Source organism: Ylistrum balloti, unplaced genomic scaffold (genome assembly GCF_031769215.1).
Source record: "Ylistrum balloti isolate Yb309-2 unplaced genomic scaffold, AGI_CSIRO_Ybal_v1 Utg369616, whole genome shotgun sequence".
Lineage (NCBI taxonomy): Eukaryota > Metazoa > Mollusca > Bivalvia > Pectinida > Pectinidae > Ylistrum > Ylistrum balloti.
The window spans coordinates 478,467-499,678 of NW_026781889.1; the positions used below are offsets into that span (position 1 = coordinate 478,467).

At 34.3% G+C, this 21,212-nt stretch overlaps 1 protein-coding gene across 8 annotated transcripts in view; it reads right to left on the reverse strand.

The window, feature by feature from the left end:
• Window positions 1–21,212, reverse strand: part of LOC132548223 (Kv channel-interacting protein 4-like) — a 380,433-nt gene that overhangs the window by 289,464 nt on the left and 69,757 nt on the right. Inside the window, exon 1 of one of the 8 annotated variants that reach the window (XM_060212068.1) lies at window positions 1,358–1,991. The exons of 6 other annotated variants lie outside the window; for them this stretch is intronic. In XM_060212068.1, coding sequence (XP_060068051.1) covers window positions 1,358–1,529 — 172 coding nt within the window. In that variant the 5' untranslated portion in view covers window positions 1,530–1,991. Of the gene's footprint in view, window positions 1–1,357; window positions 1,992–21,212 lie in introns of those variants that run through there. One more of the 8 variants, XM_060212084.1, reaches the window with a different exon arrangement.

Here is a 21,212-nt window from a genome sequence, read left to right on the forward strand (position 1 = left end):
CTCATATACGTTAATTTATTAATTTAATCATAAGGCCACATGTAGTGCATATCCCGATCTAAATTTAGTACAATCTTCCATTCATGTCGAACGGGAATACCGTGCCCTTCTTATATAAAATAAATGTTCCAGGTCCCACCATCATCTTGTTCTGTAATATTTACACACCTTAAGTTTTGCTTAGAGTATATCGTCACCCTCTTATATCTGACTCATGAGGGCATAAAGTAACATGTTTATACTGTGCCTCTCACCGCACGCAGTATCTTGTGTTGTAGACACACCTACGGAGGACAAAGCTTAGGGAAAATAATAATAGCAACACTGATTATATCCTACCGCCTGGGTGGAGAAATATTGTTTGTATTAGTTGTAATGCTTCATCACTCTATCCATTTATTAGTTTTCCATTTGCACACGTGTGGCCGTGCACACGTGATACAATAAACAAACGAACCAGAGTATCCATTCCCATCTGATTTGGCAATCAAATTAGGTGTGTATATTGATATCTCAATAGTTAATGAATTGAACTATATGATAACTATATGATAATGTTAAATATAGACCTAAGCACCCATGTTGTACTTGGTATACGATATTAATCTACATACATATCACTTCTGAATTAATTTTCAGACAGTCAGACAGACCAGGTATCATATCTTATCAAATGGATGGTCATTAGTAGCATATTGTACAATTGACAATATATATTGTGTAGATATTTTCAGTGTTGTATCAGCTAAACCTGTGGTGCATACATAGAACTCTCATATCAAGTTTATCTCATCACACACTACAATTTTCATACATTATCGCTGTTTATTACACTTTCATAAATAAAAATAAGTAATAAATAAAACTCGAAATGTATGCGTTTAGTGCTGGATACAAGTTATGTAAAGTACTAACGATGATGTACATGTCAAACCATTATTTCGTGACACAAGAACTGGCCAAAATATACATATATCTCGATAGACATCCCACGAGACCGTGTGACAGACGCAAAAATCAAGCAATATGTACCTTGTATACGCCTGTCGTCTGACAAGAGTTGCTGTGAACATGCAATGAGCATGCGCAGAATTCGAAAGATGTTTACATCAAAAACAAACGCGCATATGATCATGATATTTTCTCACTAGTATAAACATTTACTGTTCTTATCACAAAATATTCATTGGTGATGAAAAAAGAAAATATGTTCGTGGTAATAATAATATTGACAGTCTTGCAGTGCCGTAGTGTTACAAAAGTAAAAGAACCGAAAAGAAAAAGAAATTGGATTCCCTTTGCTAATTATAACAATGTCAACAGAATCATGTAAGAGTAAGGAATACCTATTACATACCTTTCGTTGCGAAGAATTGTAGAATAAACCAACGAACTACGAAACAGTTACATTTTTTCAGCAGAGAGTTAAGTATGGGTATATTTGTAGTGATGGTTGCACCATGCAACCCTGATCCCACAGAATTTTCCTTGGCGTCCGTGTGAACTAAACCAGTAACAGCCGTATTCATGATTGCAGATGTTCAGAAAGCGGTATAAATTCCGTCTTGATGATAAAACACAACCAATGTGTTGTCACAACCAGTGTACACAAGGCACTTTCCGGATCATATTAAAAGTCGCACTTAAAAGCAACGAAGCCAACACTTCTGGCCTAACGAAATCATAATAATCTCCAGAGAAAAAACAATAGTGATATATTATGGAAATAGAAGTTAGAGTCTTATCTAGTATATCCCTTTGATAAAATCTTATCCTCGTGCAAAGATGAGGTATGGAAACATTTGATGTAAAAATTGCTTGGTAGCATAACACAACCACGGTGTTAGAAGGACCGTGCCCTGAGTTGTAGAAACACGCCGTGCTACTAAGCGCCCTAGGACGACAAACAGTGACTGAGAAAAAATTGAAACCAATCCAAGGCCGAATTGCAGTGCAGGGTGCTGTTTAATACCCAAAAGTACTCCGTCACGACGCAAACCTCTCCTCTTCGATATTAGACGCACATGTACACACAGTCATGACTTAGTATACTGAGGGGATGATTATTTCATCTAATAAATGCACACAGAAGCACTGAAGATATTTATTAGTATTTAGCGATGTTGCTGTACCACTTAGTATTGAAGACCATCCACAGCACGGTTCTATAGGTGTATCATAGATTGAGTGAAACACTACAGCTAACCATATACACTTGGACGATTTCATCAGGTAGAACACATTCCGAAATTTGCAGTCAACCTTAGTAGTTAGTTAGTGTACATGCGTTACGACTTTTTTATCAGTTGGAACACATTCCGAAAATTGCCACCAACCTCGATAGTTTCGTTACGACTCTTTTATCAGTTGGTAGACATTCCGATATTTGCTGTAAATCACACGGCTAATGAAAAACATCCGTCCAGTATAGGAATATACATTGTATGAACCTAATAAGCGTGGACCAAGTAACAATGAAACACCTTTGTGTATAGGTATTGATCTCGATAGTCACTGAAACAATACGTTACACTAGACTAGCAATTCATTCTGGCAGTAACCTTCTATCCTTTCAATAATTAATGTTAACAAGCAAAATTACACAAGCATGGTAATTTGTTAAGATCAATAGAGTTTTGATACATATACCATCACTTCAAAGTCTCGATATTATATCATAAAGTGACATGATTATCGGCGACTCTTTTTCAGCAACTATGTACGGTACCAATGAAACTGGAGTAGAAAGATCACCCTGTGATCAGTTCAGCTCTAAACCTAAAGCGATCAAATGCCTATCATATACTTTAAACGCACAATCATATAATACAAGTCACGGTTGTAGCACAGAGTTTTATTTCACAGAGTAATTTCTCTGCTTCTTAATGGTGTTATGTTGATTTTCGCCGTGGCGAAGTTATTTCACAGTGCTCGCAGACCATAACGTATTATTGATTTCTGTCAATTAAACGAATGTCAGACAATTACAATACTATCTGGTATGTACATTTCACTTCAGCACTCTCACGATGACAGTTGTCGGTCTTGAAAATTTCACAACTGAAAATGGACAATTATTACCAGGAACAATTTATGCTTTTGGTCTTACATAATAGGCAAAATAACGGGAGGTCAATTAACAACTTTTTCTCGACTTTATGGATTAGTAATTATGTTTTTGAATTTAACAAGGCCAATAGCATTTTAAGAAGAACCACACTATTTTCAGTCTTATTGAAAGTAAGGTTTTGATATACAATATATGTATACTTGTTAAACGCGGCCTTATTCACGCCTCCTCAAAATTTGTCTTCAAAAGCAGTACATTATTGTTGAGTGATACCGCTATCATTATCTCTAGTTTGTGATTGATTTCAAAACATTTTTATACATGAATTAGCATCTCAAACTCTAGTGTTTTGTCAGAAAAAATATTGTCAACTATAAACCTGTTGAAAAGCACGTTGATTTTAATGTGTTAGACCTATAGTATACCTATAAAAGTTATGGCAGGGAAAGGATCACCAGCTACGTAATTAAATGTCTCTACCAGAGATAAATTATTGAAGTATTGATTCATTACGGTAGCATGACCTACTTTTCTGGAAAAAAAATCTTAAATATTACATTTAGAAACGGAACGAGTTTACAACTTTAAGAAAAAGCTGTCATTTTGTTACTAGTTTAGAGTTGTGTTTGAATTATTTCGATTATTTACAGTTCCAATCTGTTACAAATAAGCACGCGAGCAAATTCTTATACCGGAAAATCATTTAGTTTTGTTTTATGGATTTCATGGGTATTCTTAATCCACACAAACCAATGCCCACGATTCGATAAGATTAATATGAGTTGATTTATCTAGCTGTATTTATCCCGCATTCATATATCCTTAATATAGTGATTATTTGACAAACCATAAAAGATGAGCACCGCCAATTACATAATTATACATTATTCACAGTGCATGTGAATATTTACGTCGTCTGGAATCTATCCTAATTAAACAAATCGTAGATAATCATTCAATCCAGTCGTCGTGATGCCTGATTAGTCTTTATACGTAGATAAATAACGTTAATCTGGTTGTCTGTTCAAAAGAAGAGATGAACAAGGTAGCACTGGACCATCTGGTAGCCGCTAATGATGACTATTCAGTCAGGACAGTGTTTGTTCACCTTCACACACTACCAACTCTCGGTAATGTCCATTTGATGGGTAAATGTTTATTCTGGAACATAATAGTGCGAACAGCCGTATACAAATGTACCGCACTCACCATTTCTACTTTGATCAATGGCCTCTTAAGTATGGCCGTATTACACGATAGAGTCATACCGAAAATAACACAATTTATAGAAAGCACTTTGCCTAATGTTGATTAATACATAAGAATTATTTGCTGCCTTGAACCGCTCTAACTCAAATAGCACATCATTTTCCCGTTAAACGACCACTCGCTGCTCTCTTGATCGTCCATATCACCTGAAATCTACAGTATAATCAGAAACTGGTCAGATGGAATCATGGCATACAGTGATAACGTTAAATCGAAAAATTGAATGCCTTTCATACCTTTAATAACAATTATTATTATGCTTCCAAGAATAAGGGATCAATTCAGAATATTGCAAAATTCGACGAATAGTTGTAGTTTTTTATTAGATAAAATTAAACAAAATTGAAAACAAACAGGATATGATCTGGCATATAAATAACATCAACAAAATATAGATCATTCAAAAGGTTTCGAAAACACCGTAGATAAACATAACAATTCTATTCCATGGATTGTTATCAAGCAGAGAATGGAAACCATAAAATCATATATACTCGTGGTTCCTCAAAAAATATTGTTTAATTGGCAAATGATTTAATTTATAAAAAAGTACTCATGAACTCTACTAGTATTAAAAGGATCAATTAACCCGTGGATTAATGACATCAACGAAAGCAATGAACATAAACCTCTAAGATGTTTATTGACTTTATAGGTGCTAAGACCGATTTGTTTAATTTGTGATAATTAATGAAACTCGAGAGTAAAAAAGACAATACCCATTAACAATGCATTCTTTGTTTTTTCTGATCCTCAATTCTAGATATTGTTTACGCAACAAATCGTTCAATTCAATTATTGATTACATATTTGGTCTATTTATAGAAACATGAGAACAAGGTATTGCTGTACGTAATCTGACGCCATACAGAAGATGGTAGACGTACACAAATTTCCATTGTATTAAGAAAACTTCGTGGGCACACATTTAATTAGCATAACACATTTCACAGAAAGAAAGACAATATGACACCTATTCACACATGTTTTACTTGGCTGCCTTCCGAGATTAAAAAAGTAGCTCCTGGTTCCATAATGCATACCACATCTGTGGTATACGTTTCCCGGGTTTTTTTCTTTATGTCCCCAAGGTTATTGCATACAAACTTGAAATACGTAAAACTTCATTGATCAAAAGTTCCCAATAGAATAAGGCAATGTAATTAACTGATTCAGTTATACTGCCATATTTAATTACAACACATCCAACAATATATATATATACATATAATTTATTGCCCCATTACGAAATGATACTTATGGAGATATTTCTGTGAGGACTTATACCTCTGTACGTAAAAAAGTATAAAGTAATTGATTGCGAGATCAATTTCATCAAATATTTTAAGAACTGTTTTGGATACTTTTCGTGTTAATACCACTGTGGGTAATTAATCTAATTTGGTCCGATACTTCATTAATGTGATATGTCAAAAATATATTTTACCTCATCCGGAGGCTGAGAAGACTGAAACCGTACAAAAGAAACAAAACCATACTAAGAAATGTAGTGCTAACTGCTCGAATATAGCGATTCACAACACTAGATACGTCTATAACACAACGCCAGACTATCTCTGTTGTGTAGTGGTCATTTAAACCATTTTACGTCATAGAGCGATCGAGGAGATCCCAAACGTGTCTCCCCTACAGACTACTTCATCACGATATCTCTTTAACGGGATGTATACTGACAATAAGACCCTGAGGCTTATCGACAGGGTAAACATTTAGTTTCTTCTGGTTTCGAACGGCAACTTGCAGAAACGACCAACAATTATTATAATTACACTGTATAATATTTGATTTGAAGCACACATTTGCGGAGAAAATATCAGCGACAGCGTTTTATACTGTATGAACATATAGTTTTTTAACACGATTTGCAAGCTGATGATAAAAAAAATCGCAAACGATGTTCAGCACAAGAACCTATTGGAGAGATCATATATTTATAAATACATCTATGAATCCTAACGGAATATGTATACATCAATTACAGGTTATAAAACAAACATGTTATCACAAACCTCCATTTCAACAGTCTGAACCTTATGCAAGATTTCCCAGTAGTGACTTTATACTTCCATTCACAATGGAGCAGCTTTGTAATTGTATGTCATCAATCGTTATAACAACGCATTTTTTAAAACTAGTCAATTAATAAATGGACAGGCATTCGCCTACAATTGCTTAACCTTTTTCAACTAACAAATTGGCAATTGGGCACTATCAACTTATCAGAATGTTCTGTAACACGCGATGATTTATTCATATGCAGAAAGTTGAAAGACGAACACTAGTTAACATTATATGGTAAAAATATATCTTGAATTTCTTTTTTCACCTAAAACGACAAACAAATCTGCATCCGGCTTTCACTTAAAAACCTATCACGAAGGACTAGACACAAGGACACTCAAACAATCAGACTTCAATCCATTACAAACACTCTCATGAATGTAATTAAACACGCAATCACCTTATTCATGAAATAGCCCTTACCGATCACCTAGACCGAAAGAGGCAGCACGATGAATCAATTGTCCTTGGCCGCTGGATCGTTCCACATCGTCTGTTATATCACTTTCACTTTAATGAGCTTGTTATACATGGCCTAAGAAGCATATATGTAATCAACAACCTATCTAGACCAAACCATACGTAACACAGCAGCTAAAACACATAAATAATCAATGTTAATGTTGATATTATCGACTGATTTTACAATTACATGCCTTTAACATTATATCATACGCTATCTCTAGTAATACTTAAAGTTTAAATACTGTAGTTGAATTAATCTTTACAGGCTTCCATGTGTTGAGCTCCTTCGAGCCTTAGATATTTAGAGTAAATATAATAGTATAAGACATTTTGTTATGTTTGTTAAATTTACATCAAACATAATTCAGTTAAAAGTGTAGATATGTCACAAGACTGACAATGATTTCTACCATATTTAACCATTTATGAAAAAAAGCAATATCGATTTCGATTGAATCGATATTGTCTTCATAAAACTTTGTCTTCATAATTGATATGAAATGTCATATTTTGGAAATAATACTAATGATTCGGAGAATATTGTCTGTCAGATGATAAAGAAAAGTCTAGCCGAAGATTTCGAGTCTAAGTAAGGACAATTCAAGAATTTCAAATAAATTGAAATGGTTTACTACGTTATGGACTCGTATAACAAAATAGGAGAGTTTCCTTCTTCATGAACGACATCGCATTCACCTTTCAGTGTTCTATTTTTTGTTAAGACTCTAACACTTCAAAATTATTTCTAGGTGAACCAAAACAAAATAATCACGATAAACCAGATAAATTATCAATAATTGCAGTTCATATAATGTGTCCATTCGAGAGGCCAATTTGTCCCTTGGGCATGCATGAAACCAAGAAATGAACAGAACTATCATCAAGATTGTCAGCTGTGCTAAATCATGCCTTTAGCAAACCACAGAGGGACACAATATTGATTTAAAACTTATGATCTAGAAGGTTTTGGTCACTCACATAAACTTGCTCCATGATACTATATCATGAAAAAAATGAAGGTAAAGGCAAGTACATCTTCCAGTTGAATTTCTGTCACTTCGTTTAACCATTTTTAATTTCCCTCAGTTACCACCTTAGCCACACAATTTAGGCCCTTATTGTCTTTGACGTGTTCTAGAAGGATGACAGAGCTGTGTAATGAAGTCATTATTTGGTTATATTTATCTAATTTATCTTCCAGTTGGCATTGGAAGTTGTTATTCAATTGTACCATTTGTTCGATATTGACAATTGACTTAGGTACAACCAGGGCAATTTTCATACTCGTTTTCATCATAATGGAAGGTCCGTGACCATGCTGTCGCTTTGCAGCAAGAAAATGCCATGTGTAACCTTACCAGGCATATTATGGGATTCGACATTATTCATCACTTGGCATACTTACTGAAACGGAAACCAACACCGGCATCTCGTCCTGTCTCTCAGGATGGCCGTTGATTTCAAAGCTATGAATATCTAACAACGTATGTAAACACAAGTAAATACACCACTACGTAGAACAACTCTTCATTCTATCATACAATAAATAGACTTAATTTTCAAAGACGGCGAATCTAAACTGAAGTAACTCTTGTATGTGAAAGCAGACAACAGGTCCTTCCTGTACAGTTGTATGTGAGTTTGCCATCATCAGTAGTAGTAGAAAGTTTATGGCCGGTACAATATTTGTGTATTAGTCACGCTACCGTGACTTCTAATAAACTTTTGCAATAAACCATTTACGGGCCATTCATATTTAAAACTAGTTTACGACAGGAACGTTGTAAAACTGTAGTCTTGATATCAGTTTCCTCTGTCCTATTACCAACACGTGATGTATAGTACAACATAGATCTATTATATAATTCACCTGAACTATTGCCTAAATCCGTTTTATAGTAGTTCTAGTATCTAATTTACCTGAAATATTATATACAACCGCTATATATTTTATAGTATTTAATTCATCTGAACTCTTGTTTAGATCAGCTATATAGTAGTTCTATTATTGCATTCATCTGAATTATAATTTACAATCGTTATAGAGTAGTTCTAGTAATCTAATATCTACTCTACGTGTTATTTATCTTCATCTTTTTCAGGCATTGGCATGTATTACGAGAGGATCTTTTACTGAGAGGCTGTCAACACTTTTGTAGTGGCCATATTAGATTACTGTCAGTTTAGCAGTTTAAATACGTGGTTTACTAAAACCAGTCGTATCAGTTAATATATCGCCGTCAAATTATGACATAAAATGAGAGTATATTGAAGTTCACGAATTAAAAAGAATTAATTTTATCTTTAATAGCTTAATAATATTTTAATTGATGTCCTGAAAAAAACTGTGTATTGATATGGAGGCAAAGTGTCAGCGGAATATTTGAAGGGGATAGATTTTGTTAGCAATATTCTATATTTGCCACATAATGCAGACAATTGCTCCATGCATCTATTGCACCTTCTTCAACATTCCCGTGATGATTAAGACAAAATGTGTAATTATCAAGAAGATGACTTTTAGTAATATTGTCAAACGCCTACAAAGACAGCATATCATTTACTGATCTGAAACCTTTATCTATCACCCGCTTCCTTCATGTCTATATTACAACTAATCCAATGTAGACATATTACCGAGAAAAAAAACATATGCATTTCCTTTTCTATATCGTACCATTGATGTTGTCACTGTATATGGGTTTTCATCGTTGCAGTTAATGAGATATGCTATATCGAAAGTAGACAAAAATTCACAGTTATTAAAAAATGCACGCAAAACAAACATGAGGAAGTGTTATTGTCGTCACTATGATTGCAGAAATGTGTCGGTTACAACTAGGTGTAGTAATCATTAAGTTAGATGTGTCAGATAACCTTCAGGATGTTTTGTGTTTTCATGTTACTCCCGTGGTGCTATTTGCGTGAACGTTGCAATCTTTTGTTTGGCGTAGCTTAAAATCGATGAAACTATTAAGAAATGTTTCAGAAAACTAAACGGATGATACCAGGTATTCTGAAATGGTCTTTTGTTTCCTTGACGACATTCGAAATGCAAATTTACTTGATAATATTTTTATTTATTTCATTGGTGCACATCACTTTATTTTACTTTCGATTAAGCGTTCTTTTTCTTTCTTTTTTTGTTTTTTTGTTTTTTGTTTTGTTTTGTTTTTGTTTCCCCAAAATTTGATGCTTGGTCTGTTTGTAGTAGTTGTATCATTGAACAGCATCCGGGAGGCCCGTCGTACGCCGTTCAGAGCAATTAAGTCAAAGTGTCTTACTCAATGACACAACAATTACAACACAGCCTCATGGATAAGAAGCATCGAACCACACATCTCATATCCTCCATTTGGCTTACATAGGTCAACGCCCTAACCAACAGAACCATCGCACTCCCTCAGGATTTCTTAGGGAGAGTATATCCTCACAGGTATTTATTGTATTTCAGTCCTCGGAAGGGATCGTTACGTAGCACCAGTCCATGCAACCTTAACAACATGTTGGCGAGATGTTCATCATAGAGTGCTGTGTACATTTTCACATATTGGAAAGTAAGTTAGGTTAAAGAAATATGTTTTCAAAAATGTTACCTACAGTTTTGACAATCACGGAAACAAAAAATACGATAGCAGCCAAATGATATATCATCTTCACTCCGATATACCATTCACCGCTGCAAATGTGTCAGGGGAAGGGTACATGCATATTGCAAGACTAGATCCATCTCACAATAGCATAATGGGAGTTAATATTAATTCAAAACGGCCATGTAAAATACATTAGCGATACAATCGGGGGATACAAAATAACACAACGCCGTAAAACAGAAAAACAATGAATTATTTAATCCATTTAATGGATTTTCACTTCAGATCACCACGTATTGAGAGACTTATTATGCAGGTGGGTGATTATATATGTTTGTTTTTGAGGTGAAAACATATCATCGGCACAACGTATGAAAACAGTCTGTGGGAAATAAGTATTTACATACTTTCCACTGTGCGCATGAGAAGTGATTGTATATAAAAAAATATTTGAAGTTATTGTCAAATAATTTATCTACGTAAGGAAGTAACAGTAAATAAAAGTTTCCGAGCCCTTGATGTATTTCGATCCAAAGCCGAAGTACAAGTAGTATTTTAAGACTCCAACTTTCTATCCATTTCTCCAGCAGTAAATATGTTAGTTACACCACGAACATAACTCAACAGAAGGTGTATACGGCTTTACTTAATTTTGTGTGGTTATTGGTATCTAATTCTACTCACAAAATACACAGGGGGATACAATCTGGCTGAAGTGTTACCTGCTTTAAATTGTTCTTATACATCTGTTGAGATCATTCTTGTATTGTCCCGCATCCACGTGTACTGTATTTGCACGCGCAATAATTAATACATGCTTGTCGATACTACAAAACCTATCAATAACACCCCCTCTTCTGCTTGGTGAGGCTACAAATAAACATATGGGTAATAAATCCCTTCAACACAATATTGTAAAAAGTAATAATTGTGCAAATAAACCTGCAATAAGCAACACAGTGTCGGTGAGCAGTTATGGGGAAAAAAATCTAACAGGAGGTTGTGTTAAGTCAAAACGAAACTACAGCACAGGCTTTAAAAGAGCACAGGCATTTATTAGCATTGATAAATACAGTCATCACTTGTTCCCTTGAAATTTCTTTTCTCCCATAATTGCTTATTGGATATAGCACGGGTCTTATTATGGAATGCGATCTAATTGTACGTTTACCTGCTGAAGAATATCAACGATGGTCATTTATGTCCTATTCACAACTGCTGGCACGCTACTGTTATGCTATGACATTTAGGAAATTATATTTTGAAAGCGTAACGCAGCATTTCAATTTATTTATTAATTACCAACATCGTATATTACTGGAATCTGTAACCGTATTGCTGAGAATTTATATGGAGCATTTAGGCAAAAGAAAATGTCAGTGTTTTTTCTTTGATACAAAGTTATAAAAAATCGGTGTGCAAGTATCGGGAATTTACGGTCCTCACAGGAATAATTCAGTAGTTGCTGGTGTCTAGATCCGGTCATGAAAGCACGTGGTATATGCTAATAAAGATATATAAAATGCTGCAATGACAAACAAATTGGTCAGATGTTTTGAATCAAACCTGGAATAACCCCAGGCTTAGCAGCATAGGTAACCAAATTTGAGAGCAAACATGTAGACAAGGAACCGGACAGTATCAATGTACATTTCCATTATGAAACCAATGCATTTCAAATATAGAACAAATGACTGGTTCAATTATCTCTGGTTATCTAAATTGTATGATCTGAAATCATATCTATGACTAAAATCGTCAGATAAGGTTAGTCAGTCGGATTTGTCACCTTTATTACTGCTTTTAATGCTAAATTATTGTCATATTAAAGTTATGTCCCTTGAATGTCCAGGCGATCGTTAGATGTGTACGTGTGATATTGTATTCATTTGTTGTAGGGCTCTTTTAACAAGAATAAATATGGAGTGAAAACACAATTAGCATGCGATGTTTTAAACTAAATGAACCCCCGTTACATGTATTTGCCACGAACAAGTTACAGAAATACTGAACAATAGCTTTCTCAAGTATCAAAAGTTAAAATCTTGGCATCAGTTTATTTTACCTTTATAATGTTTAACGTCCTAACAACACCTATTGTCATTTAATAACGGCCTTTCACTGTATTCACGGTGGATGCGGGATATTAGTGAGTGTTGTTTGCAAATTGACATATGTTTCGTGTACATATTAGCCAATTTGTGATTGAAAGGAATTAAATCAAAATTTATAGTGCGATCAAATACATCATCCAGTCAACGTTTACTGCAATACGGAGGCCAGTCGTTTGACAGCTTCAAAAATGCTGAACATTACAAGGAGATTATTGACTATCATTTTACAAGACCAATCCTAAATAGATATCGCTTCTCAGAACCATGCAATCGCGACAGCGGTACAGTTCTTACACCTTCTTTTCAGTTACCGTCACTATAGCGAAAAAAATCAATAATACCTAAACATGACGACTTCTAATGTTCGACCCATAAAGATAAATGTTCTGTGTTTATTTTAGATGTAATGTATGAAATAAAAAAAAAACGATACACATCAGTTTGTAGATAAACGTGCATGTCTGACCTGGAATTCTTCTTCATATAATTAAATATTAATACTTCCTTGAAACTGTTCGTTAAACATATTCTCCACCGGAGGATAACAGACCAATATGCTGCAAGCATACAAGTCTTTGTGTTTGATAGTATGTAAGTACTTTCAAGGTGTCATCACAAAGGCATTTTCATAAAGATGATTTCACCGTAAACCCAAATACCACAGAGATATGGTTGAGTGCTTTGTGGAAATCGTCTGGTTTGAACGTCTTCATGTACTGAAATCAGTACATAGATCGTATACTAGAAAAGGAATACAACCACATCGACTTGTTAGCTAATACATATACCGGGATCTAGTACCTTCGCCATGTAGAAACATTAAGATTAAATTCATGTCCTTACTATTATTTATCATTCTTGCTGGCCCGGATAAGAGTGAGAATTGTCTTACTGCAGGAGGAAACCGGAGTACACGGGAGAATAGTCACGTGGTCGGGCAGGTGACACCTTACCTTTTCACGTTACATACTAATTGCTTGCTCTGACTCTTCATTTCTCGTGTTGTCTGACTTCCGTGGCCGTTTTCACGATCAGAGGCGATTGACAGACACATGCCACCACTCGTGAAAAATCGCTACACATCGGGACTATTGTGTGCGACACCACCTTTCAGCAGCTCGGTAGTAGTGTTATTACACACAGGACAAATCGGGGTCTTATCAATTTTCCCATGATTTCCTTAGATTTTTCTGACCCGAATCAATCCTTTTTGAGAAAATAAGAACGTATGCATCCCCGTGAAAAAAGAGATATATTTCCCCATAAATGTCAAATCATTTGTGTAAGATTTATATTACTTACTAAGCGTTTCCAAATCATTATCGTCTTTCATTATTAGTTGCTATTCGTTTGACAGTAAATATCTATCATATTGTTTTGTCATTCACAAGATATAGAGAAAATTTGACCTGACCTTCAGAAATAAACGTTGTTCACTTAAGTCCCATGACTGATCATCCTTGCCCCAATTTCTGTTGACAGATATAATTTGTTGTCATAGCGCCGTTCCAGACGACCACTGTGAGTTGGTCTAATTATGGGTTGTCCACGTTTAATAGTTATATTTAAGGAAAGGTGATTTATGATCAATTTAAGTAGGTTGATATACATCTATATAATGATCTGAACAGTTCTAAAATAGTCTGATATATGAAAATTACGAAATTTATTATAGGGCTACGGCATTTCCAAGTGTAGATTTTGACTGTTCTTTCGATCACTTGGTTTTCCCTCAGTGGTTCCCTAGGCTTCAAAATGTAGGCCCATAACATCACTGGCGAGTCCTAGAAGGACGAAACAGTTGTATGATACAGTTTCCGTAATGGTTTGGCTGTACTTGATCTACCTATAGATTATCAAAAGGTCCTATTCACTTGTGTGTCTTTTGTACAATCCTCAAAAGTCCTTATTTGGTTGTCTTTTATCATCATAGACTGAATATTATTGTCGTATTTAAAAAAAAGACAATATCATAAACATTAGATACACAACAAGCATGATGAGAATATGATAAAGGTGGTGTGAGGTAACCAGTTAAAAGTAAATCTAATATTTAGAAAAAAGATCTGCACATTGTAATTATAACCAATTTGATTATATTGTTATCGCGGAAAAATGATATCATAATTATTTTATGAGAGTAAAATCAATGAATCTAGATAGAGATCTGTTACAATTAACCGTTCAAACACCGAATGTGTTGTGAACACTTATCACTGCCTAATGAGTTACTGTAAATTGGGTTATTTGTGGTGTGCTATTTTTGCGGATTTCTATTTTCTTTTAAACATTTATATTTGAGTGTTCGTATCAGCCAGTGTGTAGTCAGTTGTGATTTTCCTTTGTGTGTAAACAGCTTGATTAGGTTTAATTAACGATATCAATTTGTCAATGTTTCAGAGAGGCGCCAGTATCAGGTTCTGGGGTTGTAGTGACGACGAGCGAACGACATCAGTGATAACTAATATTTTTTCAATTGCCTGTAGATTATCAGGAAATGATGATGACGTGAAACCATCGATATTTTAAACAGGTTTGCTGGAGATCGATAACTAACTTAACGTGGTAGTGTAAAACATTAATTTTGACCGAATCCTACTCTTATTCATACATGGCGAGATGTTCCAAATGAAGTAGATATAGGTAGGTGACCGTAAAATTGGTGTTTGTAGTGAAGGGACGAGTGATAACAATTATAAGATGTATTGGGTTATATTTTAGTGTGTACATGTATTACTTTGAGGTTGTTAAAGTTTGTTTTCGTTAGATAATTTCTGTTCCTTTCGGTTTTGCCGATCACAACTACCAGTAAAATGGACAAAAAATCAAACATACTTTTTTTCAAGTTTACGGTTTACTCTTTCCGTTTTTCTTTACCTTATTATCATTTGGGATTGTGAACTTACTGCGACTACTAGGGTTTACAAGGCGGACCTCGACGACAAAACAGATGGCAATTTCCCCGCCCGATCACGCAGTATTTCAGGTGACTACATGTTAATACTTTTTGTATTTTGAGCTTGTTTTTATACGTATGTAGTTGGAATTAAGATTCTGATGACATGGCGGTATTTTCTTTGTTGTTTTAGTATTAAAAAAATAAACTGAAGATCATTTCCTGTCAAGGACAAACACGACTATGGGTATTGCATGACAATATCCGTACCGGAAGTGAACATCTAGATCTCGTGTTAAACCGGAAATGGTGTTAAAGAGTATAGTATCAATACCAAAATCGGAGAATATTGATCAGTATAAACCAATTAGTTTCACTGTTAATTAGATTTGTTTTCTAGCAAGTACGTCCGCGTTAGGCCAACAATATATACACGGAAACGACGCGAAGATTCTCATGTCAGTAGAAATTCAATTAATTGTAATTATTCATTGACATGGCCGATGATTCCAGATTGAAAAATTGATTGGATCCAATCAAGTGCACATTATTGCCGGATGTATGTCTGGAGCCGAGGGCCTGTAGCACTATTCGTCCATGATAACCATTGTATGTTCAGTTTTACCATATTGTATTACAGAGGTGAATATAATTTGTGTTCACTTAATGCAAATGTTTGGCATTTTCTATGAGAATATCTATATTCACATCATCCACCACCTAATTCACAAATAACAGCAAAAGCATTAACAAAGGCAACAACATTTGGCCCCATAACCTTTTTTATCAAGAAGACGAATGGATATATATAATTATCGAATAGAAAAAATATGCAACTGAAAGGATTTGAAATATTACACATGTTAAGATATTTATCTATTGGAAACACTTTTATGTATGTCTTCACATTCTGCGGGAACGTTATAACCAAGCAAAAATTGTCTACTGCAACAAAAATGGCATTTCTGTTTGGAAATTCACATTTTAACAACAAAAAAAGAAACAAAAGATATCGTGCACAAAACGATCAAATTCATGTGCGGAAAGAAACATTTTTTCCAATGGTTAATAATGTTTGCAAAATGGATCGATTTCGGAAAACATTCCCGTTTTAAAGTGTGCAATATAAGCGAAGTGGACTAGATGCTGTTTCTGAACCAACACAAGCTGATAAGGATTAGAAGTTGCATATTGCACACTTTCCGGCATAACAAGCGTGTCATTTTAATACAAGTCAGTATCTTTCGAGTTTCTATACAAAGTTCATATTGAATTGTCGTGTTGCTCCGATTTAGATACACTCGAATACTCTGAATCGATGAAAAACTGCAAATTCGTGTTTGTATGATGAATTGGTTTTGAGGCGACGAGGAGGGGCAATCTGATTAAGTCGTTACCACAGAATGTTGAAGAGTGAAACTAGGACCCATTTGTTTTCTCATGTGTTTCTTTTGCATCTAATCTTGTATGACATGCCTAGATGTTAAAATCTGGTGCAAATGCAAAAGATTAGGAAATGATGAACAAACAGGTGACATAATTTCAACTTGCCAATAAACCTTGTTTAACACTGTTTAACACGTGTACATAGATAAAATGTATTCTCACATAAAAATGGCGTAGGTCAGGTGTCCACTATATTAGCGTATTGGATGAAATTAAAGCATTCTGATAACTGTATTTTACAAGCCTGTTACCGACACTTGTTAGAAAACGGAAACGATTGTCTGCATGGTGTGAGAGTTTAACATTTAAGATTAAGTGTAGGGTACATGGCAATACAAAGATATGTACTTGATTATGTTAGATTGAAATCGGAAAGTATAATAATAAAGAAAGGAATAATAGAAATTGTACTTTATGTAACTGTGGTGACATACAAGATGGATTTCTTTTTATAATTAAATGTGAAAGATATGCGAATTTAAGAAAACGTCAAATAATAGTAAGGAATATTATTGTAATAGACCCAGGAGGTTTAAATTTATCAAACTTATGAAATCTATTAACAGGAAGGAATTATCAGATTTATCAAAATTTAATCATAGTGAGTAACAAAAAAATTATTTAATAGTACCTGGGTAATACGTTGAATTCCCGCTACACACTGCTAATTGATGTGTGTGTTGGATGAGAAACTCTGTTGTTCATACCTGTATATGTTGTATATCCTTCTGAATTTAAGAGCTGCAAGGCTCAAGGTAATAAAGAATTGAACTTTTATTCTTCCTGATATGACGATGTGGTAATTCGGTCGTCGGTCTGTCGTTAGTTAGTTCAGACAGCCAGACAGACAGGCAGACAGGCAGTTTGGTAGATAGGTAGGTTTGTAATCAACATATTACTATTGGAATTTTTAAAAAAAAAAGTAATAGTGAGCCCTCATGTCTTAATGGATTAATTGTTTGAACTCGGATTCAGTGATCGTTATAATTCAGAAAATTGAACATAGCATGACGCTTTGAACAGGAAATCCAGGAAGGTTTATCACTACAGCTTTTAATGGACGTTACCACGTAAACACGCTAGTCGGAGGACAATATTGCCAGATGAACAGGCTTTTTTAGCAATTACACTCAGCACAGATGGCTCCATATACAAATTATTTATTCGTGAAAATAATCACTAGATCAATTCATAGCTATGCCATTTACACACACGAATACCAAGTTTCGGTAAGGTGTACCCACAGGACCGATTCTTTTTCCTAATTTGTCATTCCAAACCCTTCGTTTGTATTTGCTCCAGTTTTATGTTTGGGAAACACGTGAGTTAACAAATTGCAGAGTTCCTTTTGGGGGTATAATTTCATTTTAATTAAGAATCGCACCATAGACCGTGTTCCAACCATCATTTTCTATGGTGTCAAATGTGACAGAAATAGGTCTCCTTTGTGGAAACTAATCACATTTGATGAGGATCCTAAAAGCGTTAAATTCTTGAAGGCAGCTAATAAATTACCGATCTAACATTTACGCGAAGGTGTTTTAACCCTTCCTTTTCTTTATTTTCCTGCCAATTTGTTTATGTTGCCGATCTTATTCCCCAAAGTCTTTCATCCCAATTAACAAAATAACTAAAACGTCGGTCCGCATTAAGATCGAACAGTATATTTCTGAACAATAAGTACATTATGTATATCTTAATGCTTTCAAAAAGATTTATTTCTAATAAAATATTCGGGAAACGCGCACATTTCGCACCGGCATTATTTAAGTCCCTTGCAAGCATTAAACGAAATTAGAACCGAACATCAATTCTAATTCTTAGCTACACTTGTATATATAAAGAATAGATAAACAGAACTCTTAAGTTCTTGAATTAGTGTTTAATTGACATTTCCATGAAAGTTTCAAAATCTGATTACATGAAATGTTAATCGGAGATTCATCATTAAGGGTCTATAGAAATAGTTTCCGTATTGAATTATAAGATATTTTCTAAAATGCCAGATAGTTAACTGAGTAACTGAATGACAGTCACGTAATATATCAATGGAATGCTTTGTTCCCATCATACGAATTGTAATTTGGGAAAGACTTTGTTTGTTTTTGTTTTTTTGTTTTGTTTTTTTTTTTTTTTCGTATTATTCTTCAACTTTATTTACAGTACAGCAGAGGCCTGATACATTTATTAGCATTCTCGATATCATTTGTAACCAATCAGATTTTAAGGGTTTTATTGCATTTACAAAAACGTACATGCGAAATTCATATCACTGCAACATCTGTATAGGGGCGATGCATACTGGGGCAGATGAACTTTGGAAATCTATTAGATAAACCTTTCTCCGATACAATTTTCTGTCAGGGTAACCAATCACTAGTCGTATACCAGGCAGTAGTTTAACAGTGGTGATTACTCTACCCTAATGATCCTTCACTTGAAGGGAATACCGCAGTACCTTATAGAAATCTGACCTAGTTTGAGAAACCAAATTGATTTAATTCCAGGATCCGGCATGTACGCCTTATAAACGAATTTAGGAAAGCAAGTGACCTTTGTATCATGTTAGTATAGTAGGCATTTCAATTATACAAGGCTCAAGAGGATTCCTGTCGGCAACTTTTTTTTTTTTTTTTTTTTAAGAGTTCGCAAACAACAGAACAATTTTGTTTACTATTTATTTTCCATTACAATCGAAAGCAAACAATTGTAGCTACATTGCAAACAACTGAAGCATAACGTTATTTTATACCATATGATGTAATAAGTTGCATTGCATTTTTTTATTTTATCAAAATGAATGAAATTTATGTTGATTTTTATTATTTTCAATCAAAGGAGGACGATAGGGATACATTTGTATTATATATTTCATTTCGATATTTTCTTTTGGTATTATTGTATTTTTTATGTTATTAGACTGTACATTTCCGTCTTAGTATCAAAACATATATTGAACTACAATGTAAATGGCCACATCACATACAACCTTTTAGCAAATACGAAAAAAAATGTTGCTAATTGGCCATAAGAATAACATACATAACACTCATAACAATGTTTACACGCGTATTTTACTAGAATGAGGTACACAATAAGAAAAATAACGAAAGTAAATCAATATTCGGTCACGGATACATAGATTTATTCACAATACTTTCTGGCATCTTTCCATTAGAAAATGCGTTCAAAGGTCAGAAGGGCAACGATGTAATGAAGACCTTTTCATTGTTTTGTCGACCCTTCATCGTTACACTATGTCAAGCTTTAGCTGATAAAGCATATATTTATACTCTACATTAACGACTTTTCTGTTAAGAGCAAACAGCAATTAACACGCATGCTTGACATTCTATTTCAATGTCTTTCCCTAAAAACACACTTGAATGGATACACAAAGTTCTTTTCTAAATTATGGTGACAGATAAGTTCAAAGTGTTTTAAAACCCTATACCTTAATAGAAAGTAATCTGCCATTCACACGCTACTCATTGGTCGATCTTATTCATTTATCTTGTTTATTTACACTTGATGTGAGGTTTTAAGGTTCTTTATTGATGGTTTACTGTTGAAACACTGACAGGCATCCACTACAGTACAGCTATGAGCATACAAGTCAGGAGTTTGCACTTTAAGATAATGACTAATCTATTATGTTCTATTGATCTTTCACAAAAGCAGTATGTTTTAGAGAAAATAAAACAAATCAATAAAAGTATCAGTTTATACAATTTATTTTTACAATTTATTCTTCTTGATAATTGATACTGTAAACGTACATGTTTTAGTGGTAACCTATTTTAGCGTTTTCGATCTGAAATCATTGCGCTAAAATACGATATCCCTAATTACAGGTCCCGGTGTCCGTAGGTTGTTCATGTAGCAATGGTACATATCCATCAGCACGCTAACCTGCCGGAAAGTTATACTGCGCGAAAATTTTATTGGCCAAATAACAGTTATTCATAGAGAAGTCACATTGATTTTTACTTCGCTCCGAACGTTTGAAAATAGTTCAATTTTCCAATATTCTTTGTCTATTTCTGTGTACACTGACATATTTTTGAAAGTTGTATAATACGAACATTCAGGTGAAATAAGAACTTCCGCTGGCTTCACTGATTCTTGTTGATTTTAGAGTTCCCGATTTTCGGTCTAACAAATACCGGAATATGACGGCGACTGACTGTTATTCCATGAATAAGCTTATTTTAACTTCTCCTGCAAATCTACCTGAACTATAATGCATATATTGTATCATCGAAGTAAACGTACGT